The sequence below is a fragment of the Scophthalmus maximus genome, chromosome 3 (assembly GCF_022379125.1).
Source record: "Scophthalmus maximus strain ysfricsl-2021 chromosome 3, ASM2237912v1, whole genome shotgun sequence".
Lineage (NCBI taxonomy): Eukaryota > Metazoa > Chordata > Actinopteri > Pleuronectiformes > Scophthalmidae > Scophthalmus > Scophthalmus maximus.
In genome coordinates this window covers 11,222,300-11,239,730 of record NC_061517.1, presented here as the reverse complement: position 1 = coordinate 11,239,730, position 17,431 = coordinate 11,222,300, and the positions used below count along the sequence as shown (strand labels likewise).

General features: G+C 43.6%; 3 protein-coding genes across 7 annotated transcripts in view; 2 read left to right on the top strand and 1 right to left on the bottom strand.

Annotated features, from left to right (window-relative positions):
• LOC118316687 (leucine-rich repeat-containing G-protein coupled receptor 6) overlaps positions 1 to 6,955 on the top strand; it is a 36,226-nt gene extending 29,271 nt beyond the window's left edge. Inside the window, exons 7-18 of the mRNA XM_035644761.2 lie at positions 231 to 299; positions 769 to 840; positions 964 to 1,035; positions 1,418 to 1,486; positions 1,929 to 2,000; positions 2,445 to 2,510; positions 2,623 to 2,694; positions 3,074 to 3,145; positions 3,681 to 3,806; positions 4,431 to 4,585; positions 5,258 to 5,338; positions 5,454 to 6,955. Coding sequence (XP_035500654.2) covers positions 231 to 299; positions 769 to 840; positions 964 to 1,035; positions 1,418 to 1,486; positions 1,929 to 2,000; positions 2,445 to 2,510; positions 2,623 to 2,694; positions 3,074 to 3,145; positions 3,681 to 3,806; positions 4,431 to 4,585; positions 5,258 to 5,338; positions 5,454 to 6,709 — 2,182 coding nt within the window. The 3' untranslated portion in view covers positions 6,710 to 6,955. The remainder of the gene's footprint in view (positions 1 to 230; positions 300 to 768; positions 841 to 963; positions 1,036 to 1,417; positions 1,487 to 1,928; positions 2,001 to 2,444; positions 2,511 to 2,622; positions 2,695 to 3,073; positions 3,146 to 3,680; positions 3,807 to 4,430; positions 4,586 to 5,257; positions 5,339 to 5,453) is intronic.
• An 852-nt stretch (positions 6,956 to 7,807) lies between these two features.
• On the bottom strand, positions 7,808 to 12,617 carry ube2t (ubiquitin-conjugating enzyme E2T (putative)). Of its 4 annotated transcripts, none has more exons than XM_035644826.1 (7): positions 12,484 to 12,617; positions 9,946 to 10,055; positions 9,280 to 9,349; positions 9,084 to 9,189; positions 8,858 to 8,956; positions 8,496 to 8,579; positions 7,808 to 8,135 (listed from the first exon to the last, which is right to left on the bottom strand). In XM_035644826.1, the coding sequence occupies exons 2-7, from the start codon at positions 10,052 to 10,054 to the stop codon at positions 8,019 to 8,021; spliced, it is 585 nt and encodes a 194-aa protein (XP_035500719.1). In that variant the 5' UTR covers position 10,055; positions 12,484 to 12,617; the 3' UTR covers positions 7,808 to 8,018. The 4 variants fall into 4 exon arrangements, with proteins under 4 accessions (XP_035500719.1, XP_035500720.1, XP_035500718.1 ...); XM_035644827.2 differs by lacking the exon at positions 12,484 to 12,617 and adding an exon at positions 11,445 to 11,685; XM_035644825.2 differs by lacking the exon at positions 12,484 to 12,617 and adding an exon at positions 10,382 to 10,488.
• An 11-nt stretch (positions 12,618 to 12,628) lies between these two features.
• etv7 (ETS variant transcription factor 7) lies at positions 12,629 to 16,852 on the top strand. Of its 2 annotated transcripts, XM_035644791.2 has the most exons (10): positions 12,629 to 12,810; positions 13,098 to 13,154; positions 13,298 to 13,424; positions 13,574 to 13,738; positions 13,826 to 14,002; positions 15,135 to 15,263; positions 15,381 to 15,524; positions 15,742 to 15,884; positions 15,969 to 16,069; positions 16,170 to 16,852. In XM_035644791.2, the coding sequence occupies exons 2-10, from the start codon at positions 13,122 to 13,124 to the stop codon at positions 16,345 to 16,347; spliced, it is 1,197 nt and encodes a 398-aa protein (XP_035500684.2). In that variant the 5' UTR covers positions 12,629 to 12,810; positions 13,098 to 13,121; the 3' UTR covers positions 16,348 to 16,852. The 2 variants fall into 2 exon arrangements, with proteins under 2 accessions (XP_035500684.2, XP_035500685.1); XM_035644792.2 differs by lacking the exons at positions 12,629 to 12,810; positions 15,135 to 15,263 and having other exon boundaries at positions 12,890 to 13,154.
• Positions 16,853 to 17,431: the final 579 nt, after the last annotated feature.

The window sequence follows — 17,431 nt, the reverse complement described above, 5'->3', positions numbered from 1 at the left end:
TCAGAGCGGCAGAGGTCAAGGGTCACATCCAAACTTCGCACTCCACAGCTGTCTGCCTCTCGGAGTTGAGAGGAAATGGCCACGCACACACGTGCAATCACTTTCTCACGTTCTCCCACTCGGAATATCACGTATCGATGAATTGATGATTTGCACTGAAAAGGGATGTCAATCCTCCATCATGCCTCTCGGACCTCATGTTTCACTGCGTTTGTCTGTTTGTCTCCCAGGGATTTAAACTACAACGATCTGCAGGAGTTCCCTGTGGCCATCAGGACACTGAGTAAGCTTCAGGAACTGTGAGTGCACGCACGCACGCACACACATACGCGAAAGACACACCTGCCCAACATGACTATCGTGGTTGCGTTATCCCAAGTAATCCCGTTAAGTGATTTTAATGTGGCACTCGGATACGATCTCTCTCGCCCTGAGCAGGTGCTGGCTACACACCCACGCTCCCGCTGGCCAGCACGTACACACCGACGCACGCGCACATACACACACACCAACCGCGTTTTCCCTCCGCTACAGCAGATGTTCCGCTGTGTGCATATGTGTCACACAGATACAAGCGTATGTGTGCGTGTTTACATCTCATGTGTCCAAAAATGTTTTTCAGCTGTGCAATGGCAGGTGCAACACGAGGAGATAGGACTCGCTCACAAACACACTGTTTGCTCCACCAAGCACGCGCGCGTGCACGCACACAAAATCAGAAACACATTGATTGGCCGTCTGACTAACAATATGTTTTTATATTTGCAGGGGCTTCCATAACAACAATATCAAAGCCATCCCTGAGAGGGCCTTCGTGGGAAACCCTCAGCTCCAAACCATGTGAGCTTCATGCTTATTCTTAATGCTACAAGTTAGTGCACATGTTAGATTAACACATGTTTCATGACAACATTATGCGCAGTCTCAAAATGTAATTAATCGGAAAATGACCCTTTCTTACAGTCATTTCTATGAGAACCCCATCCAGTTTGTGGGAAAGTCCGCCTTCCAGTTCTTACCCAAGTTGCACACGCTGTAAGTATGCGGTCAGGAGAAACCATTGCAGGACGTTGGGCCCAGACACTGTTTAAATCACACACTGTCCCTCGCAGTGAGAGTTGAGTGGACATGTGTAATGGCCTACTGAATGATGTTGTGTTAGCGTATTGCTGCGCTGTGTGCTGATGTTGTAAGAGAGAGTGTGGTGTAAGAACATGTTGAATGGTGTGACTTATGACGTCTGGCGAGACAGCCAGAGCAGCCCGTGTTGATGTTGGAGGGAAAGCTTGATGGCTGAAATGAGCTGTTAGACAGGGTCTGTGTGCACACGCACGTACGTGTGAGTTGGTGCGAGAGCAAAAAAATTAAAAAGAGGAAGAGAGTTCCTCTGACAGATTTTGTCCTTGTTTCACTGCAGCTCCCTCAACGGAGCAACCCAGATTCGAGAGTTTCCCGATCTGAAAGGAACCACCAGCCTGGAAATTTTGTGAGTGTCTCTTTTATCCCCCTGCACACACTACCAAGCACCTCACACACGCACAGTATTATTTCATCAACTAAGCCTTCACCGCATATAACAACAAAGACTGTGAGAAGACACAGAGGTTTGAGGGTTGAGGGCAGGGATACAATCCCCCAGAGTCCATATACATGAGAGAAGAGAGATAAGAAGGTGGAGTGAGAGACACACAGAGAGCCAAGAGAGAGTAAAAGAGGATATGTGTGTTTTAGGATCCGAGGAGAGACAGGGAAATAGCAGGAGTCTCAGGAAAGGGTTAGGGAGGGGTAGGCCAGTTATGCCAGCCGGTGACAGGTTTGGCGAACCTTTACAGCTCCCTGTCCGACCAAGTTAGACTCACAGAACTGGGGGAATCCTTTCGCTTGCTTGCACTTCAACAATGATCAGAGGATTCTATTTTCCTCTATAGGACGCTGACCCGGGCTGGTCTCTCAGCTCTCCCTCTGGATCTATGTGAGCAGCTGCCTCGCCTCAGTGTGCTGTGAGTACACACACACACACACACACACACACACACACACACACACACACACACACACACACACACACACACACACACACACACACACACACACACACACACACACACACACACACACACACACACACACACACACACAATTAGAAGGGGGTGGGGTGAGGGAGGCTGAGAGGTGCAAATCTGATACACAAAACCCGACTGTGGAGAGTTGTGCCCCCAAGCAATCATTCGTACAGTCACTTCACTATGAAATCGAATCACCACCCCCCACAAAATCATTGTCCCGCTATATCGCCTTGCTCACAGGGCCGAGTGTTCACCCAAATAATCCTGTCACCCCCAGAATTTCCCAAGCTATGAATCCACAGCTGGTCACTGTGTTTATGTGTGTGTGTATGTGTGTGTGTGTGTGTGTGTGTATACGCGCTTTGTGCATTGTTGTAGGGAGCTGTCTTACAACCAGATCGAGGATCTGCCCAGTTTTTACCACTGCTCTGCCCTGCAAGAGATGTGAGTGGTTAAGACTTCCACAACACTCACACTCAACAAACATATGCATCAAAAATCTATGTTTTCCTCAAATTTCATATTTCATTCATGTGTGGCTGTATGTATTTTTCAGAGGCCTGCAGCATAACCAGATCAGGAGGATCGAGTCAAGCACCTTTCAGCAGCTCACCTCTCTAAGAGCACTGTAAGTCAACTCTCATAACATAAAGTGTCATGAATTATATATTTTTTTTGTATATGCATTTTTGTTGACCAGTGGTATCCAACACGAAGGTCAACACCTCACCAAGGGGTCGCACATTTTTTTCATGTGAAATACTAAATAGTTTTACCTCCCGAGGTTTATTTAAAACATAGAAATCACTGTTGTGTGTTTAAGGGGTCGCAAATAGACGCTTTATTTCAAGGGGTCATAATAAGCCAACAAGGTTGGGGAGCGTTGAACATATGTGCACTTATGACCCATTAGTGTCATCTAGTGGTGACCAAGCGACAACATTCAATGTGTCATTTCATTACTTTTCAGTCCGTTTCAAGTCACTTTCCTTCTTTTTTTATTCCAGTGATCTGAGCTGGAATATGATCGAGTGGATTCACCCGGATGCCTTTGCCTCGCTTCTCTCTTTGACCAAACTGTGAGTAAACTCGGATACACAGCAGTCACTTGAAGTCTCCTCTCCCTTTCTTCTGCTCCTTCAGTGGTGTCACAGCCATATCTGTGCATCTTTAATTAAAGTTAAAGCAGTATGTCGGAGCCTTGGCCTTACATAAACAGTCCACGCTGTATGTACCAGAGAGAACCGGTCGTCTTTGGCCGAGTCTACAGAGAACACTGATACGCAGCAGTTATTGTTTGAGGCCAGGAGACTCATTCCAAGTCCAGCCAATAAAAACTGCTTTATTGTGTGAAGGCTGGCTGAAGTATGCAGAGCTTAACAAGCACATGCACTACATCTTAAAGGAAGTGTTATCTGAAGGGAAATTAATAGAGTTGGAGCCTCATCTGAACTGTTTTAAAAATATCTCAAGACACAAGGCCTTTTTGTTACCATGGAAGACCCGTGGATATATCTGAAATGAAAACACATTTGTGAACACAGACTTGGCCTGATCTGACACCCAGCCCCCTCCTTCTGTTTCTTTCCCAATTTGTTTCTATATTTATCACAGGGACCTGACCGAGAACCGCCTCAGTTCAGTTCCTGTGGCAGGTTTGGGGGGCCTCACCCATCTCAAGCTGAGGGGAAACACAGATCTGTATGACGCCTTCAGTCCTGATCTTTTTCCCCGTATGAGGTAAAAGAAACACACACCAACATGCATCCCTTAGTCTTTCTTACTGAGTGCATTCCTCAACATGAACATTGTCAATCTCTTCACATTGATTCAAGTTGAGAACTTACCCAGGTGTGTGTCCTGTGGCTGTGAGGAACAATGCATCCCTTCAATTATGCTTCCACTCAGTTTCTATTAATATCTATATTTTACCAAACCAGCCAACGTTTTCAATAAACTAATAATCACAATGTTTCCCTGCAAGCCATCCCTGAACTGAACTTTAACAGTGAGTAAGGCTTTTGTGGGGTCGCAAGTTAATTCTTGTTACAAAGATCCCCGGAGGCCTGGAAAAGTGCAGCGAGAGTAAAATTGGAGTGAGTTCTGGAGAAGGAGATGGCAGGTGATCAAGTGGCAAGTGTCAGCATTACTGGAGAGCATTGTCCAAAACAGACTGCCTGGCCGAGGGTGATTCAATAAAAGTTTACGTGTACAGATAACATTTGTGTACAACCATTCACACCAAAGACAGTTTGATCCAGACTTCAGAACGATGCATGATAGATGTTTTTCCTACATTTTTCCATTCAAATAAACAATTTTCCTTGGTCTAATGTCAATACTGTTTCCACGTGTTTGTTACAGGGTTATGGAGATGCCTTATGCCTACCAGTGTTGTGTATATGGTTCCTGCGACAGCTACAAGCCAGCCGGTCAGTGGGACACGGAGCAAAGCAACACCGATGAGGACCTACACAAGAGGACTGTGGCCATGTACCCGATCCATACTGACACACACTGTAAGAGAGCGCACACTTACAATAATCGGTGTGGGACGTATATACAGACTGAAACGCATCTGGCACACATCCCAGGGACAACGGGAAAAGTAATAAATAGAAACCCTAGCACCACATGTGTGGGCTTACTGCCGAATTATTGACACAAGCCGGCTTGAAACGTGTCAGAGGCCTGCTGAAACCACAGCAAACTGGCAGCTGACGCACTTCTTCAAACCGGAGTATTGACCCTTCCACGCGTTCCTGTGGCAGGCGTAAAATGTAAACACCAATAAACCAAAATTAGGTTGAAATTAAAACCATTAAACCGACACCATTAAACGCCGAAAATAAACAATTGCCGGGTGAGCCAAAAGGTAACAATAACAGAAGATGATTAAACCATAGCATTCCCCTGATTAAAATTTATTTACCTTAAATTGTTAGAAAAACAGTCACGATAATCACATTTCACGCAAGTGCCAGTTATCTTCTAGATTTCTCTTCTTCTGTCAGTGTAAAAGAATGTTAGGACAAAGCCCATGTTACAACAACCGCCTGCAGCCAGTGCCACACACAATCTAACATGCATATGCTGCATGAGTATGGATATATTAAATATACACACCAAGAATAAGCTGGCATATGCTAACAAATATTTTTTTTCTTTACCCCAACGATGCTTTATTCCAGATGACCCTGACCTGGAGGAGTTCCAACTGGAAATAGAAGAATCAAAACTACAAACCAGTGTCCAATGCACACCCACACCAGGTAAGTCGGTGGCTTGATCAAGCTGTTATCAACTAGCTTGCTGACCGTTTTGTCAAAAGAGCAATGAGAAGTATTCAGTTTGTTCGTCCACAGCTGAGGATTTGTGTTTTTGCAGGTCCTTTCCGTCCATGCGACTCTCTGTTGGGCAGCTGGCTGGTTCGTTTGGGCCTGTGGTCCATCTCCCTGGTGTCTTTGCTGGGGAACTCCATCCTGCTCCTGTCCCTCTTCGGCTCACCTGGCTACATGTCGCCACTCCGCTTCACTGTAGCCTGCATGGGTGCGTCTAATCTTCTGACAGGCGTGTGCACATGCACCCTGACCCTTGTGGATGCTCTTACCCTGGGGGAGTTTGGCCACCACGGTGCTCGCTGGGAGGGGGGTCCCGGTTGTCAGGCTACGGGATGGGTCTGGGTTTTCGCATCGGAGGCAAGCGTGTTGCTGCTGACTCTTGCAGCTGTGCAGTGTGGCGTGAGCGTGACCTGCGCCCGTGCCTATGGGAAGTCCCCTTCCCTTGGAAGTGTGCGCACGTGTGCGCTTTTCTGCCTCACCCTTTCCCTCACCCTGGCCTCTCTCCCTCTGGTAGGAGTCGGGGAATATGGGTCCTCACCCTTCTGCCTTCCCTCACCCCTACCACCTCCATCCTCTCGGCAGCCATCATCCCTGGGCTTCCCCCTCGCGCTCATTATGATGAACACCTTGTGCTTGCTTATCGTCACAGGTTCATACATCCGCCTGTACTGGGAGCTACTCAGGGGGGAGTGTGAGGGTTTGTGGGACTGCGCCATGATCAAACACGTTGCCTGGCTGATATTCACCAATGGCCTCCTTTACGTGCCAGTAGCTTTCCTTTCCCTCTGCTCCCTCTTGGGTCTCCTCTCTCTGGGGGAGGAGGTGCTCAAATCAACCCTCCTGCTTCTCCAGCCCCTGCCTGCCTGCCTCAACCCCCTCCTCTTCCTCCTCTTCACACGAGACCACTCCCCTATTTTCCTCTGGTCCCGCCCCAAAGCACGTCCACAGTTACGCCGGGACCACACTCTGGATTCACTGGTGTCTGTGGAGACAGAGAAGAGCTCCTGCTCTGATTCCTCGACCCACACGTCCCTTGCTGATGCCGACGCCCTGTGCAGTGGGGGGTCTTCTCTCCAACCCCGACTAGATCCAATCCGATTTTCCCACTGTTCCTCTACTTCCTCCGTTCCTCTCATCCCTTGCCAGATACCAACTCCTGCTGCCAGAGATAGAGACAGGGCGACAGAACGAAGAAGCCTGGACAAGGACGAATGTCTGAGGAGTTTGGATCAAGATGTGATTCATAACACTTGCTCTCTGTATCACTCCACCATGGCCCCCTCCCTAAGCTCTCATCTGTGAGCGTCCAAGCTGGCTGTTTGAATCGCCGGGACACTATGGACACTCGAGGACCATAATCGAACAGCTGCAGCAATATCAGCTCTGGGTTATTAATCCCCCAGCACCTCAGAGTGAGTCCACACAGAGACTGTAGAGTACTCTTTAAAAGTCTGAGGACACAACAAAGTGCCTCTGAAAATAGAGAGTGCAACTAAAGGTTCCCTTCTCAATAAAGACAATTAAAAGGAAAAGATACAGCATGACTGTTACAATAAAGGACCATTTCATGGACTCACATGACACGGAAAATGAACATAAACTCTAACCATTGGACAAATCAACGTTTTAGCCAGGGGGCTGATTTAGGTAAATGCAGTAGAATTTTATGTGTAAATCGTTATACTGAAATGTGATCATGAGACATGCAACTTATAGGTTACAGACTGTTTGGTTATATTTTAAGCAGAGTTATCGTATTTGTCTTTGTTAAAATATAGTTTCTTTACTATTGCTGAGGTCTGTTTCAAATAAAGGGATTCATCATCAAATGCACCAGGACATTTTACCAGAGTAAGCTAACTTTTTTTTTTTGCTCACATAAATGTTATTGTCGGATACATTTCTTGGCATCTGTGTAATAACCGTTTAAAAAAACGCAACAGGAAATGGATCATAGTTTGACATGGTTTGCATGATTTTATCTGAAATATGCAACAGGAGGCATCAGTCATACAGACTGAATGGGATGTAGCTCTCTTTCTACAGACATTAGAGTAGGCTAGCAATATGTACATACAATGTAACTACCTCTGAACTAGCATGGTATTGACTCACTACAGCCTTATGATGTTTGTCTTTCTTTTTATACGATAAACAGCAAAATATATAATTTTAATGTGTTAAGAAATAAATCCTTAGTTTGTACAAAAAAAAACTTGTCTTGCTATTTAGGATGTACATACTTTGTATACAACTGAAACGCATATGTTTGAATAAAATTATTATCTTTATACTGTATATACATAAACCATTCTGCTTATTCAACTTTTCTAAACACACCACCACACTAGGAAAAATTGGTATGGTCTGTAATATATTAAGAAAGTTCAATGATCAATAAGTGTTCAAAATAAACTTTAATATCACAACACAAACATAAAGATATTTCTTAATAAAGAAAAGGAATGCATACACAGAAAGTGGAAGTAGGTATTGGCATTAAATAAAAATTGAATTAAACAATGTAATTCACTCTTTAGTAGCAGATGGGATATAAGGCACGGTGGCTCTGAAGATGAGGGACCTGTGTCTCTAACAAGTGAGGTGGAAACTACATACAGGTTTTCTTGGCTGGCTCCTCTCCCTCCTGTTGTGCACTGAGAGAATGTCTTTTGTGGGATGAAGCTTTCTGATCTGGATTATTTTCTTTGCTGCCTTCAACGGCATCCTGAACAAAGACAGAAAGAAACCATGTTAGCATTGCCCATCCGTGTATCTCCACATCCCAAAACTGAGAAGTATTAAACAAGGAGGTCACAACTGAATACAAATCAAGTGGCATCACTGTTACAGATAAATCAGTAGACAGCACAATATCAAGAGAGCACAGCACCACCCCCTGTTAGGAATAAGTCACTACATACAACAAACACAATCGCAGTACACTGTTGTGCAATAAGGTTAAATAATCGTGCGACCCACTAAGAATAATGCAGCCTGCCTTAAAAGTTACCACATAATTAATATTAAAAAGATTTAAGAAGAAATGATTTCACAATGGGATCACCCACGTACCAGACAAACTTACCATGTTTTTCTGAACAGCATGTTCCCGCGTCCACTTCCTGGCCTTCTCCATGAACAGCTGTTTGTTGTATTTGAACTCTGATGACTGCATTCAGAAAATGTAAGTGTCTCTTAACACGAATATACCATGGGGTAACACAATTTTTTCTTTGTTTGAATTTCAATGCCGCAAGAGGCTGAATTTTTTTGACACGGTCAAAAAAGAAAACCCGTGGCTTCTAATAAAAACATAAAAATATTTTCGATAAAAACTCACATTTGTTGTTCACGAAAACAAATAAAAACACCAAAGTGTGATCATGTAGTAACGCTCCTCTAAACGATGGTATGGTATATGTGAATACAAGTGTGATTGTGACTCACTATATCAGCCATGAGCGGGTCATCTGGGTTGGGCTCAGCCATGAGCAGCTGAATGGAGGAGAGGACTGTGGAGATGTTTAGGGATGGCTTCCAGGCACCCTGAATAAAAACAAAGAGCAGGAAATATTGAATCTAAAAGATATTCTGATGTATATCCTTTCTTTGACAGCATCAAAACACAACCAGATAATGGGCGTTTTGTTGAGTGCTTGAAATCTTTAACAACCTTTGGCGGGAGTTTGAGAGCATCGTGGCAGATGCGACCCGAATTGTCAATATTTGGATGGTAGATGGGGGTCAAGAATCGCATTTTGGGAGGCTCAAATGGGTATCTAGGAAAGAAAAACAACACCTTAATACAACAGTAGTGCACTAATGGTTTGTCACTGGTCATGAGCTCCTTCATCAATATTAAAACGTACCTCTCTGGGACCTTGATCTCCAAGGAGAAGAGTCCACCTTCGTACGGAGTTCCTGTTCCACCCACTATCTCTGCAAATGAGAGGTAGACAAAATTGATATTTATCTTGACATATGTGTGGTATGATCTTGAGCATAAACACACGATATATATGCATATTAAAGCAAAATGGTCACTGATATGGATGCTAAGGGATTTGCCATGGCCTTTTTCACAAACTAACAGCTGTGAAAGTTATGAAAGGATGTCCCGGACTCATGAGAGGTGGTTTGATGTCAATAAATTCAATATTTAATAATTTAATAAATAAAAAAATATTTCTATTATTGTTAACTCTCAGTTGTGAAACACTAAATGGCTGTCATTCTGTATTCCTTGCAGTGGTTTGACATTCCTATGTCTAATAACAAGAAAAGGTACGTCGTCCCTGACAACGCCTATAGTGACATGCGCACTGGGCTATGGACTTCAATGACTCGCGCTCTCCACTGCATCATCATCTTCGGTGATTTTGATTTGACCACATCTGTGAAACATCTTCCTGGATGAGCTCTCCGACATAACCCAGAACTGGGACAGATGGAGGTTAACCCGCGGAGCTCATGAAGATGACTTCACCTGCGGTACAAGCTAAAGGTGGATTACACCCAGCGACAGAAGAACGTACGTGCCCGGAGCTCGTCCATCCGCTCCTCCGTCTGCCAGCACGTTATCCCGGGAGGAGGCTCGGTGCTCAGCATCTGAAGCTCACGCTTCAAACGGGATGTCCGCTGCATTCTGCGACAGAAGCGGAGAAACGAGTTGACTGGGTTCATGCCTGTAGTGTCGACTAAAAATAAAGATGAGCGTCACACGTCACAACATTAATGTAGCTTAAAACGTTGAAGGAGGTGACTGTAACTAGACTGCACCCGTGGGTTCATTTGAACCTGCTTCATGGTAACAACGTTGAGCAACTAGAAGACTGACATTGAGGGTTTTTTGGAAACATGTCGCCCCCGTAAGTCCAGCTACCACACCGGAGTTAAAATAAGTAAAACAATAATTACTTTTCAACCCTCCTTGGTGCCTGTTGTCCACTTCAGCCCTGTTTCGTCACGCACCTTTCAAAACAACGGCGCGACTTCCTTTTTCAGATTTCCCTCTTCTACTTCTTCTACTTCTTCTACTTCTTCTTCTTCTTCTACGTCTTTTGATTTAACAGCGGCGCATTGTCGCCCCCTACCGCTGAATACAGTTAGCGCCTTCGTCCACAATTTTCATTTGGTGGCATTCAAAGCCTCCCAACGGATGTGTTAAAGACGCCTTTAACCCTCTTGTCTTGCAGGTGGCAAACTAAGTCTGCCTTTATGTAAATCATCTATCCATAAGGCTTCATTATCATGCAATGTTATTACATGGCAAACTCAGTCCACCGTTTAATTTCCTATTCTTATTTTGGGGTTTGGTGATCATCCAAGCCAGTTCATCTGTATGTTTTATTTGATTGATCATGAAGTCTGGTTTCATGTAATGGACACAATAGTGGCACAATGTTTATTGCTTTGAACATTAGTTTAATTATTGTCTTTGCATATATTTGCCACATTTTTATATTGATATCAGAAAATACTTTGCTTAATATTCACTTTTGATAATTCAACCATCATGCAGTTCCACATACAATACAATATAGTGTATTTCTTGGTGTAGTATACTATAATTCTACTCAGAGTTCTCTCTGTGTCAAGAAAATGTCCATTCAACAAAGCAGATATATGATGCAGTTCTGATTATGTATTGTTTATCAATAACATAAATAAACAAATCTATTATTTTGAAAAGGTATACCATCACAAAAAATGTTATCATATAAAACCTCACAATTAAAAGTGAGGTAGGATCTCTATCACAATGTCACTTTAGGGCAGTGGCGTAAATAGCCTGAAAGGTAATGCTTCTGTGCTGCTTGTCTTCCATTCTGACATCAGTGAAGCCAGAGTCTCTCAGAGCTGCCATGTAAGTCTCCGGGCACCAGTACTCCGCTGGAATCAGTTGCTCCCCTGTTTTTTTTTTTTTACATCTATAAAAAAATATTATGCTGTGGCTTGTGTCTCTTGTAACAACAATACATTATTACATTGAATTTAAATACCTAATTCCACTCTGTCAGAATTCCCACCTCACCTTATGCATGTACTCTGAATAATCCACCCCTATAAGGTGGCCTGTGGGCTCCGTTAGCAATTTGGCTGCTGACTGCAAACCCAGACCTGGGCCATGACCCATCCAGCACTGTGTCCGCAGGTCGGATCCCACACAGCTGCACAGCGTTGTCCTCAAGGAAACGGTTGCCCACTTTGAAAAACTTACTGACCAGCCAGCCCACGGCTGATCGTGTTGGGTGACGCAGCTGTTTCCCTACTTTTTCAGTCCACATCACTGGGGAAGCATGACAGAAAATACACATGGGCATTTTTTTTTACAACTGGCTACAACTAAACTGCTTCAAAGATTTAAATCAAAAAATAAAAAACTGTCATGCAAGAACAATGTAATCAACAAGGCCAGCTAACCCATGTTTTAATACATGTTGACTTTATTACAGTATGTCTTCCATTATATTGCAGTGCATTTCTATTTTGATATTTTGGTTATAAAGTGTTGTGTGTAAGCTGTGCGAAAAAAAAGAAACAGTTTTTTTTTTCCAATCCAAATCCAAAAATGTAATTTGTTGGATTTACAAGGACTTTAACTTCAACCTCACCCTTAAACTTACATCAGGGAGTCAAGGGATGGCATATATATATATATATATATATATATATGTGTGTGTGTGTGTGTGTGTGTTTGATAAACTGGTTTGGTGGAAATTTCTATTTTCTTTCTAAATTAATATGCTGTATATTCTCGGAAGAACAAAAGTCGGAGTGGCTATACGATGAATTTTGATAGGCTTTTGTAGATAATTACATAATTACATTACATTAATTATATTATGACCATATTAGTTACATTTTAAGATTGTACATAAAGATGCAATGCAATCATTGGGTCTTGGATCTTATTGTTATCGCGGGGGGTATCGTGTCACACTGTGCCGTGTTTACAGCATAACTTCGTCCACACATCCAGGCCCATCAAAGAGTTACAGTGTACTTCAATGAAAAATCAGATGATCAACACTTGACCAAGGTATGAACCATACCGTCGACGTCACACTCACCTGAGCACCTTCCCCGTTCGCCGCGTGGTGGTGAGACGTTCACGTGCCCCCGGACGGCGGCAGGTATGTTTTGCTTCCTGTATCTGTGAGGAGGAGGAGTAAGGGAAGCCAGGCGGACCAGAAAGCTCCGCGGATTATTCCTGTTTCGCCAGCCCACGCGCTGCCTCTGTAGTCTGTGTATGACCATTCACTTCCCTGCGGTCTTCATTCATGTCCCTCCCATATGAATTCATTCAGGTGTTAAATGCACTAAAGTGTGGCCGAACACAACCGATGTTCCTCATCACTCTCCCATACGATGCTTTTCTCATGCTGCTCTCACCAAGTGTAAGTCTTTATCGCGGTTGGAGATGTCCTCCGCCGCCGCTTCCTCCAATCCGCCTTATCTTGCTCACACCCCCTGCGAGGAGTGTGCTTTCTTTCGTTTTCATTTCCCGGAAGGGTCGAATGTGAAAATAGCAGAGTTATAAATCTCTTCGACAGTTATCTTTTTAAGTCTTCGTTTAAAAGTGCCGGCGGGTGTAACCTGAAGTTTAGACCATTCTTGGCTTGAGGTTTATGTCAGCTCATAAGGAAATAATCCTTTCTTCCTTTTTTCTTTCTTTTTTGTACAGCTGAACACATAAAGGTGGTTTCAAATGGAGAGCATTTCCCCGTTGCCTTTGGACAAGGTAAGTCAAGGTCTCAGGGGATATCTATTTGACAATGTACTTTAAATAGTTTAAAATGTTTTTTTTAAATTATTCTGTACTTTTACAGTCCCTAATGAGTTAATGCATGTTTACTAAAGGGAATGTGTGTGCGTGTTTTGCAGCAAGAAAGCAGAGCAAACAGTCCTTCATCCACATTGCATGGAGGGCAAGCCAACTCCCCCGCCAGTGTGCATCACTCCCCTGCTCACCAGCTTCAGGAAGACCTGTGGCATCTACCTGGACGGCTGCGTGAGTCAAACGTTCTCATCTCTGTTTGATTTACGCTTTGGTCGCCTGGAGGAGACAGTTCAAAATAACGACTGCAGACCCGTCAACCAGCAAAAAACTCAAACCAGTGACCGTGTTTTTCTTTTAAATTGTGGGCTTGCAATTTCTAGGAATAAACCCATCTCTGTGGGACAAAGAGGATGTTGCCCACTGGCTCCACTGGGCTCAGAAGGAGTACTCCCTGCGCCGACCAGAGAAGGAACGATTCGTGATGAACGGCAGAGCGCTTTGCCTGCTCACCAAGGAAGACTTCAGACGCCGCTGTCCCTGCTCAGGTAGAAATGTGAATGTGAATGCAAAAAGGGAGCATGCTGACTGGTTTGTGCCTGTGGCTTTCATGCGCACTCTGTGGTTCTCTGTAGGTGATGTTCTGTATGAGATCCTTCAGTGTGTGAAACAGCCAAGGAGGGCTGTTGTCTGTGATCCTCAAAATGAGTCTCCCTCCGTGGGAAATGTATCCAGCCAGGGTCGAGTCAGCTGCCAGATCCGAACGCACAGCGTCCAAGAGCATCGGCCTCCCGAGGTCAATGACACCCAAGGTCAGTAAGGTCAAGGAGTATATATCAGAATCAGAATCTGCCAGAGGGAATTCAACTCCAATTCTCAGAGAGACAATGCAACTTAATTTGTACTGCATCTTTCAAACACAAAATGTATTACAATTGATTGAAATCTGATAAATCAAAGGTAATAAATTATCAACAATGGGGTCATAGTGCATTTACATTATTCTTATTTAGATTTGAAAGTGTTGTGGCACATTTAAAATCCTCCTTCAGTCGGTGTCTTTTTGGTCTTACTAAGCTCTACAAGCCGACCCCTTCCTAAAGACCCAAGAGACGAACAGGGCCGATATTCTACGAGATCAGGAGTGTACATTTTTATCCAAGGTTGTTGAGTTATTTATAAACCAGCAACATAACATTTAGTCTCAATCACTGAGTGGGAGCCAGTGTCAAGATTTAAGAACAGGAATAACCTGTTCAGTTCCCCTGTCCCTGTTAGAAGTCACAATAGTCCACCCTGAAGGCATGAAAGTGTAACTCTGTGTACTTAAAACACACAGATATACAACAAATCTATAAATATGGCAGACATATATAAATTCACAGCGTCACTCTGCACACAGTTGATTGCTCCAGTTTGTTGCGTGTCAAATCAAACTCGATTGTCTAGGTCAGAAAAACATCCTGATTAGCCGCATTTTCATGTCCAACCGCACCGTGCAGGAGTTACTGCTCTGTCCTGCTTGTGTTTTACTGTACTTGTAAGGACGCTTAAAAAAAATGCAGCATTTCCCTTTAAAGTACTGGCACTTTGAACCTGTGCATACTGTGCACTTGAGTAAAAGAAAGTTGTTACACTCCACTGATGAGAACATTTTACACACCCTTTTCCTTGTTTGTCCCTACCACAAAAGGGTGCTTTCCATTACGGGAAGAAGGAAGTGCAACAGTGGGTGTGTCGTGGTTACCTGTTAACCCAGCGATCTTAGTCCAGAACAATAACTTCACTCTATGCACTTTATCTAAGTAGTAAATGGCCCCCTCGTGTTAAACATTGTACAAGCCTCCACCAAACCCGTCAATGCGTAATGTTGAAGTGGCTGTAAAATCACTTTTGCTTTCAGTTTAGCTCTTTCTCACAGTTCCTCATATTTCTCTCTCACAGTTTTCCTCACTTTCACCAGCGCAGTGTCGGCTGCTCCTGCAGCCACTGCGAGCCAGCCAGAGCCCATGTCACCTGTCAGGCACCGTCCCTTGATCTTTTACACTCCCACTTCTCCACTCGCACGCATTAGTGGGTATATCAAACTGATTCACACACATATAGTCGCTACAGTTTGAAATTGTTTACTGTAGAGTCTGATGTTTCTGTCCGTCTCTCTTTAAAGTTCTCTCTCTCTCTCTCTCTTAGACGGATCAACAGCTGCCTCTACGTTGCCCCAAAGCCAAGTTCAGTGTCCTGCTCAAACAGAGAGCGTCATCCAGGAGCCTCTCAACCTGTCCAGTCGAGAGAAGCCAAGGAGCCCGCTGCACAAAGTCAAAGGCCGCATCCCAGGTACTGCTGCTTGGATTTATCAACAGTTGTAGGTTCCGACAGTGTTCACATGGAAAATATACAAATTTGAAAGTATTTTGTGCAGAGGGACCACTAGGTGGTAGAAAAACGCAAAATCACATAGGTCATATGAGACACATCAGTAGCTTTTAGACATGAAACATCCCCTTAGACTCTTCACTTATCAGACCTTGTTTTTATTCTGCACCTTTGCCAGAGTGCAGACTGCTCTGGGACTATGTGTATCAGCTACTGTGTGACGACCGTTACCAAGAATACATCCGGTGGGAAGACTATGACAGCCTGGTGTTCAGGGTGGTCGACCCAAACGGATTGGCGTGTCTCTGGGGAAACCACAAGGTGAGCACGTAGGTCTGTTTGGTTCATCCGACGGGGATGTTACGCAGTCCTTTAATAATGTGTGTTCCCTTCATTTTTTTTCAGAACAGAGACAATATGACCTACGAGAAAATGTCCCGTGCTTTGCGGCACTACTATAAGCTCAACATCATCAAGAAGGAGCGAGGACAAAAACTACTCTTCAGGTCTCTTTCCCTTTCTCTTACTTGTTCACAGTCTGTCCTTTCCCCACGACAGTAGAATTAAAAATTAGATATTTATTGCCTCCTGTCTGGCTCCCGTCAGGTTTCTGAAACTCCCACATGACATCAGGAAACAGCGGGCAGACCCCGCCGATTCCCCAGAACACACTTCACTTCCGAACGGGACCTTTCCAGACAGCAGTCCTACACATGACCATTTTGAGGTTTCCCCTGATCGCGCGTCTCCACAGCCTCCTTCAACTGGTGCTCCTGTGAGATAACGGCATTACATCAATACAATACTGTACAACAATACTTGGTGTATTGTCAGGAATTCTTGCACTGTGAGATTGCTTTTGGCTGTGAATCGATGTATGTATTACTGTGATCGGAATGGACACTAATATTAAAGGAGGAGGAAAATTGTGAAAGAAATCATATCAATGTTCAATCAGCTAAACAAGTGCCAGAATGTACATTTCTCAGGCTCCACATAACAATACAGATACTACCCTTATTTTCATGTCCTATATACTGTAAGTCTAGAAGGTAAGTGGTGGAAATGCATGCGAAATAGTAGTGTGCTCACAAATAAATATTTCTGTGGCCATTTGAAATAGTTTTTTTCAAGCAGTTATTTGACATTTTGGTTTGCATTGGATCAACGCTGCAGATGAGGTACTTGTTTGTGTTGTTTGTTGTAAAGTAAAAACAAATTGGTCTTGACCATTGGCTAATTGCTCGTTTTACCTGCGCTGTGAAATAAATATTTTGTTTGTCATAGTGTGGAGTGTGGATAGTTGTCAATTTCTTTCTTTCTCTTTCTATAATATAAGTAATCACATGATCACAGTACCTCCTGCTTATGCACCACGTTAAAGCTGGCATCTTCACCTGCAGGGGGTGCTGTTGTAGCATGGTAACCAGCGTCTCAGCTGATGATTCTGTACATTAGAGATGTACAGAAATTAGTATATTTTACATTTGATTTTTCAGTGATGTTGTCAGTGTAACTCAATAATGTATGACTCTAATGCTTCAATTATGCTTTTTAAATGTGGAATCCTAAAAAAAATGTTTATCTTCAATTCTGTTCTAAATGCACTAAGGTAAAAGGCTTGTTAAAGTCAGCCTTTATTGTTTTGTACTTTAGTTCATTAGTTCAGCCTTCCAAAGATCTGGAGCTTTTCCTTTATCTTCGTATCACATGGAAGTCAGTCTGACATAACCAAAACCAAAATCATGTTTGCTTTTAGGACAAGAATCAGTCAAACAAAGTCATTGAGAGTTCCCTGCCATATCACGTGGGTATGACCAATACGGTATGTCTAATTGAGATCTTCTTATGAACACGGCCACCTATCT

What these genes read in the sequence shown, in the direction of transcription:
- etv7 (XM_035644791.2), top strand. Translation starts at nt 13,122, where the DNA reads ATGGAGAGCATTTCCCCGTTGCCTTTGGACAAG. An exon ending in ACGCCGCTGTCCCTGCTCAG is followed by an intron (nt 13,739 to 13,825) that starts GTAGAAATGTGA and finishes GGTTCTCTGTAG; the next exon opens with GTGATGTTCTGTATGAGATC. An exon ending in AGTCAAAGGCCGCATCCCAG is followed by an intron (nt 15,525 to 15,741) that starts GTACTGCTGCTT and finishes CACCTTTGCCAG; the next exon opens with AGTGCAGACTGCTCTGGGAC.
- ube2t (XM_035644826.1), bottom strand. Translation starts at nt 10,054, where the DNA reads ATGCAGCGGACATCCCGTTTGAAGCGTGAGCTTCAGATGCTGAGCACC. An exon ending in GATGGACGAGCTCCGGGCAC is followed by an intron (nt 9,350 to 9,945) that starts GTACGTTCTTCT and finishes TCTCATTTGCAG; the next exon opens with AGATAGTGGGTGGAACAGGA. An exon ending in GAGATCAAGGTCCCAGAGAG is followed by an intron (nt 9,190 to 9,279) that starts GTACGTTTTAAT and finishes TTTCTTTCCTAG; the next exon opens with ATACCCATTTGAGCCTCCCA.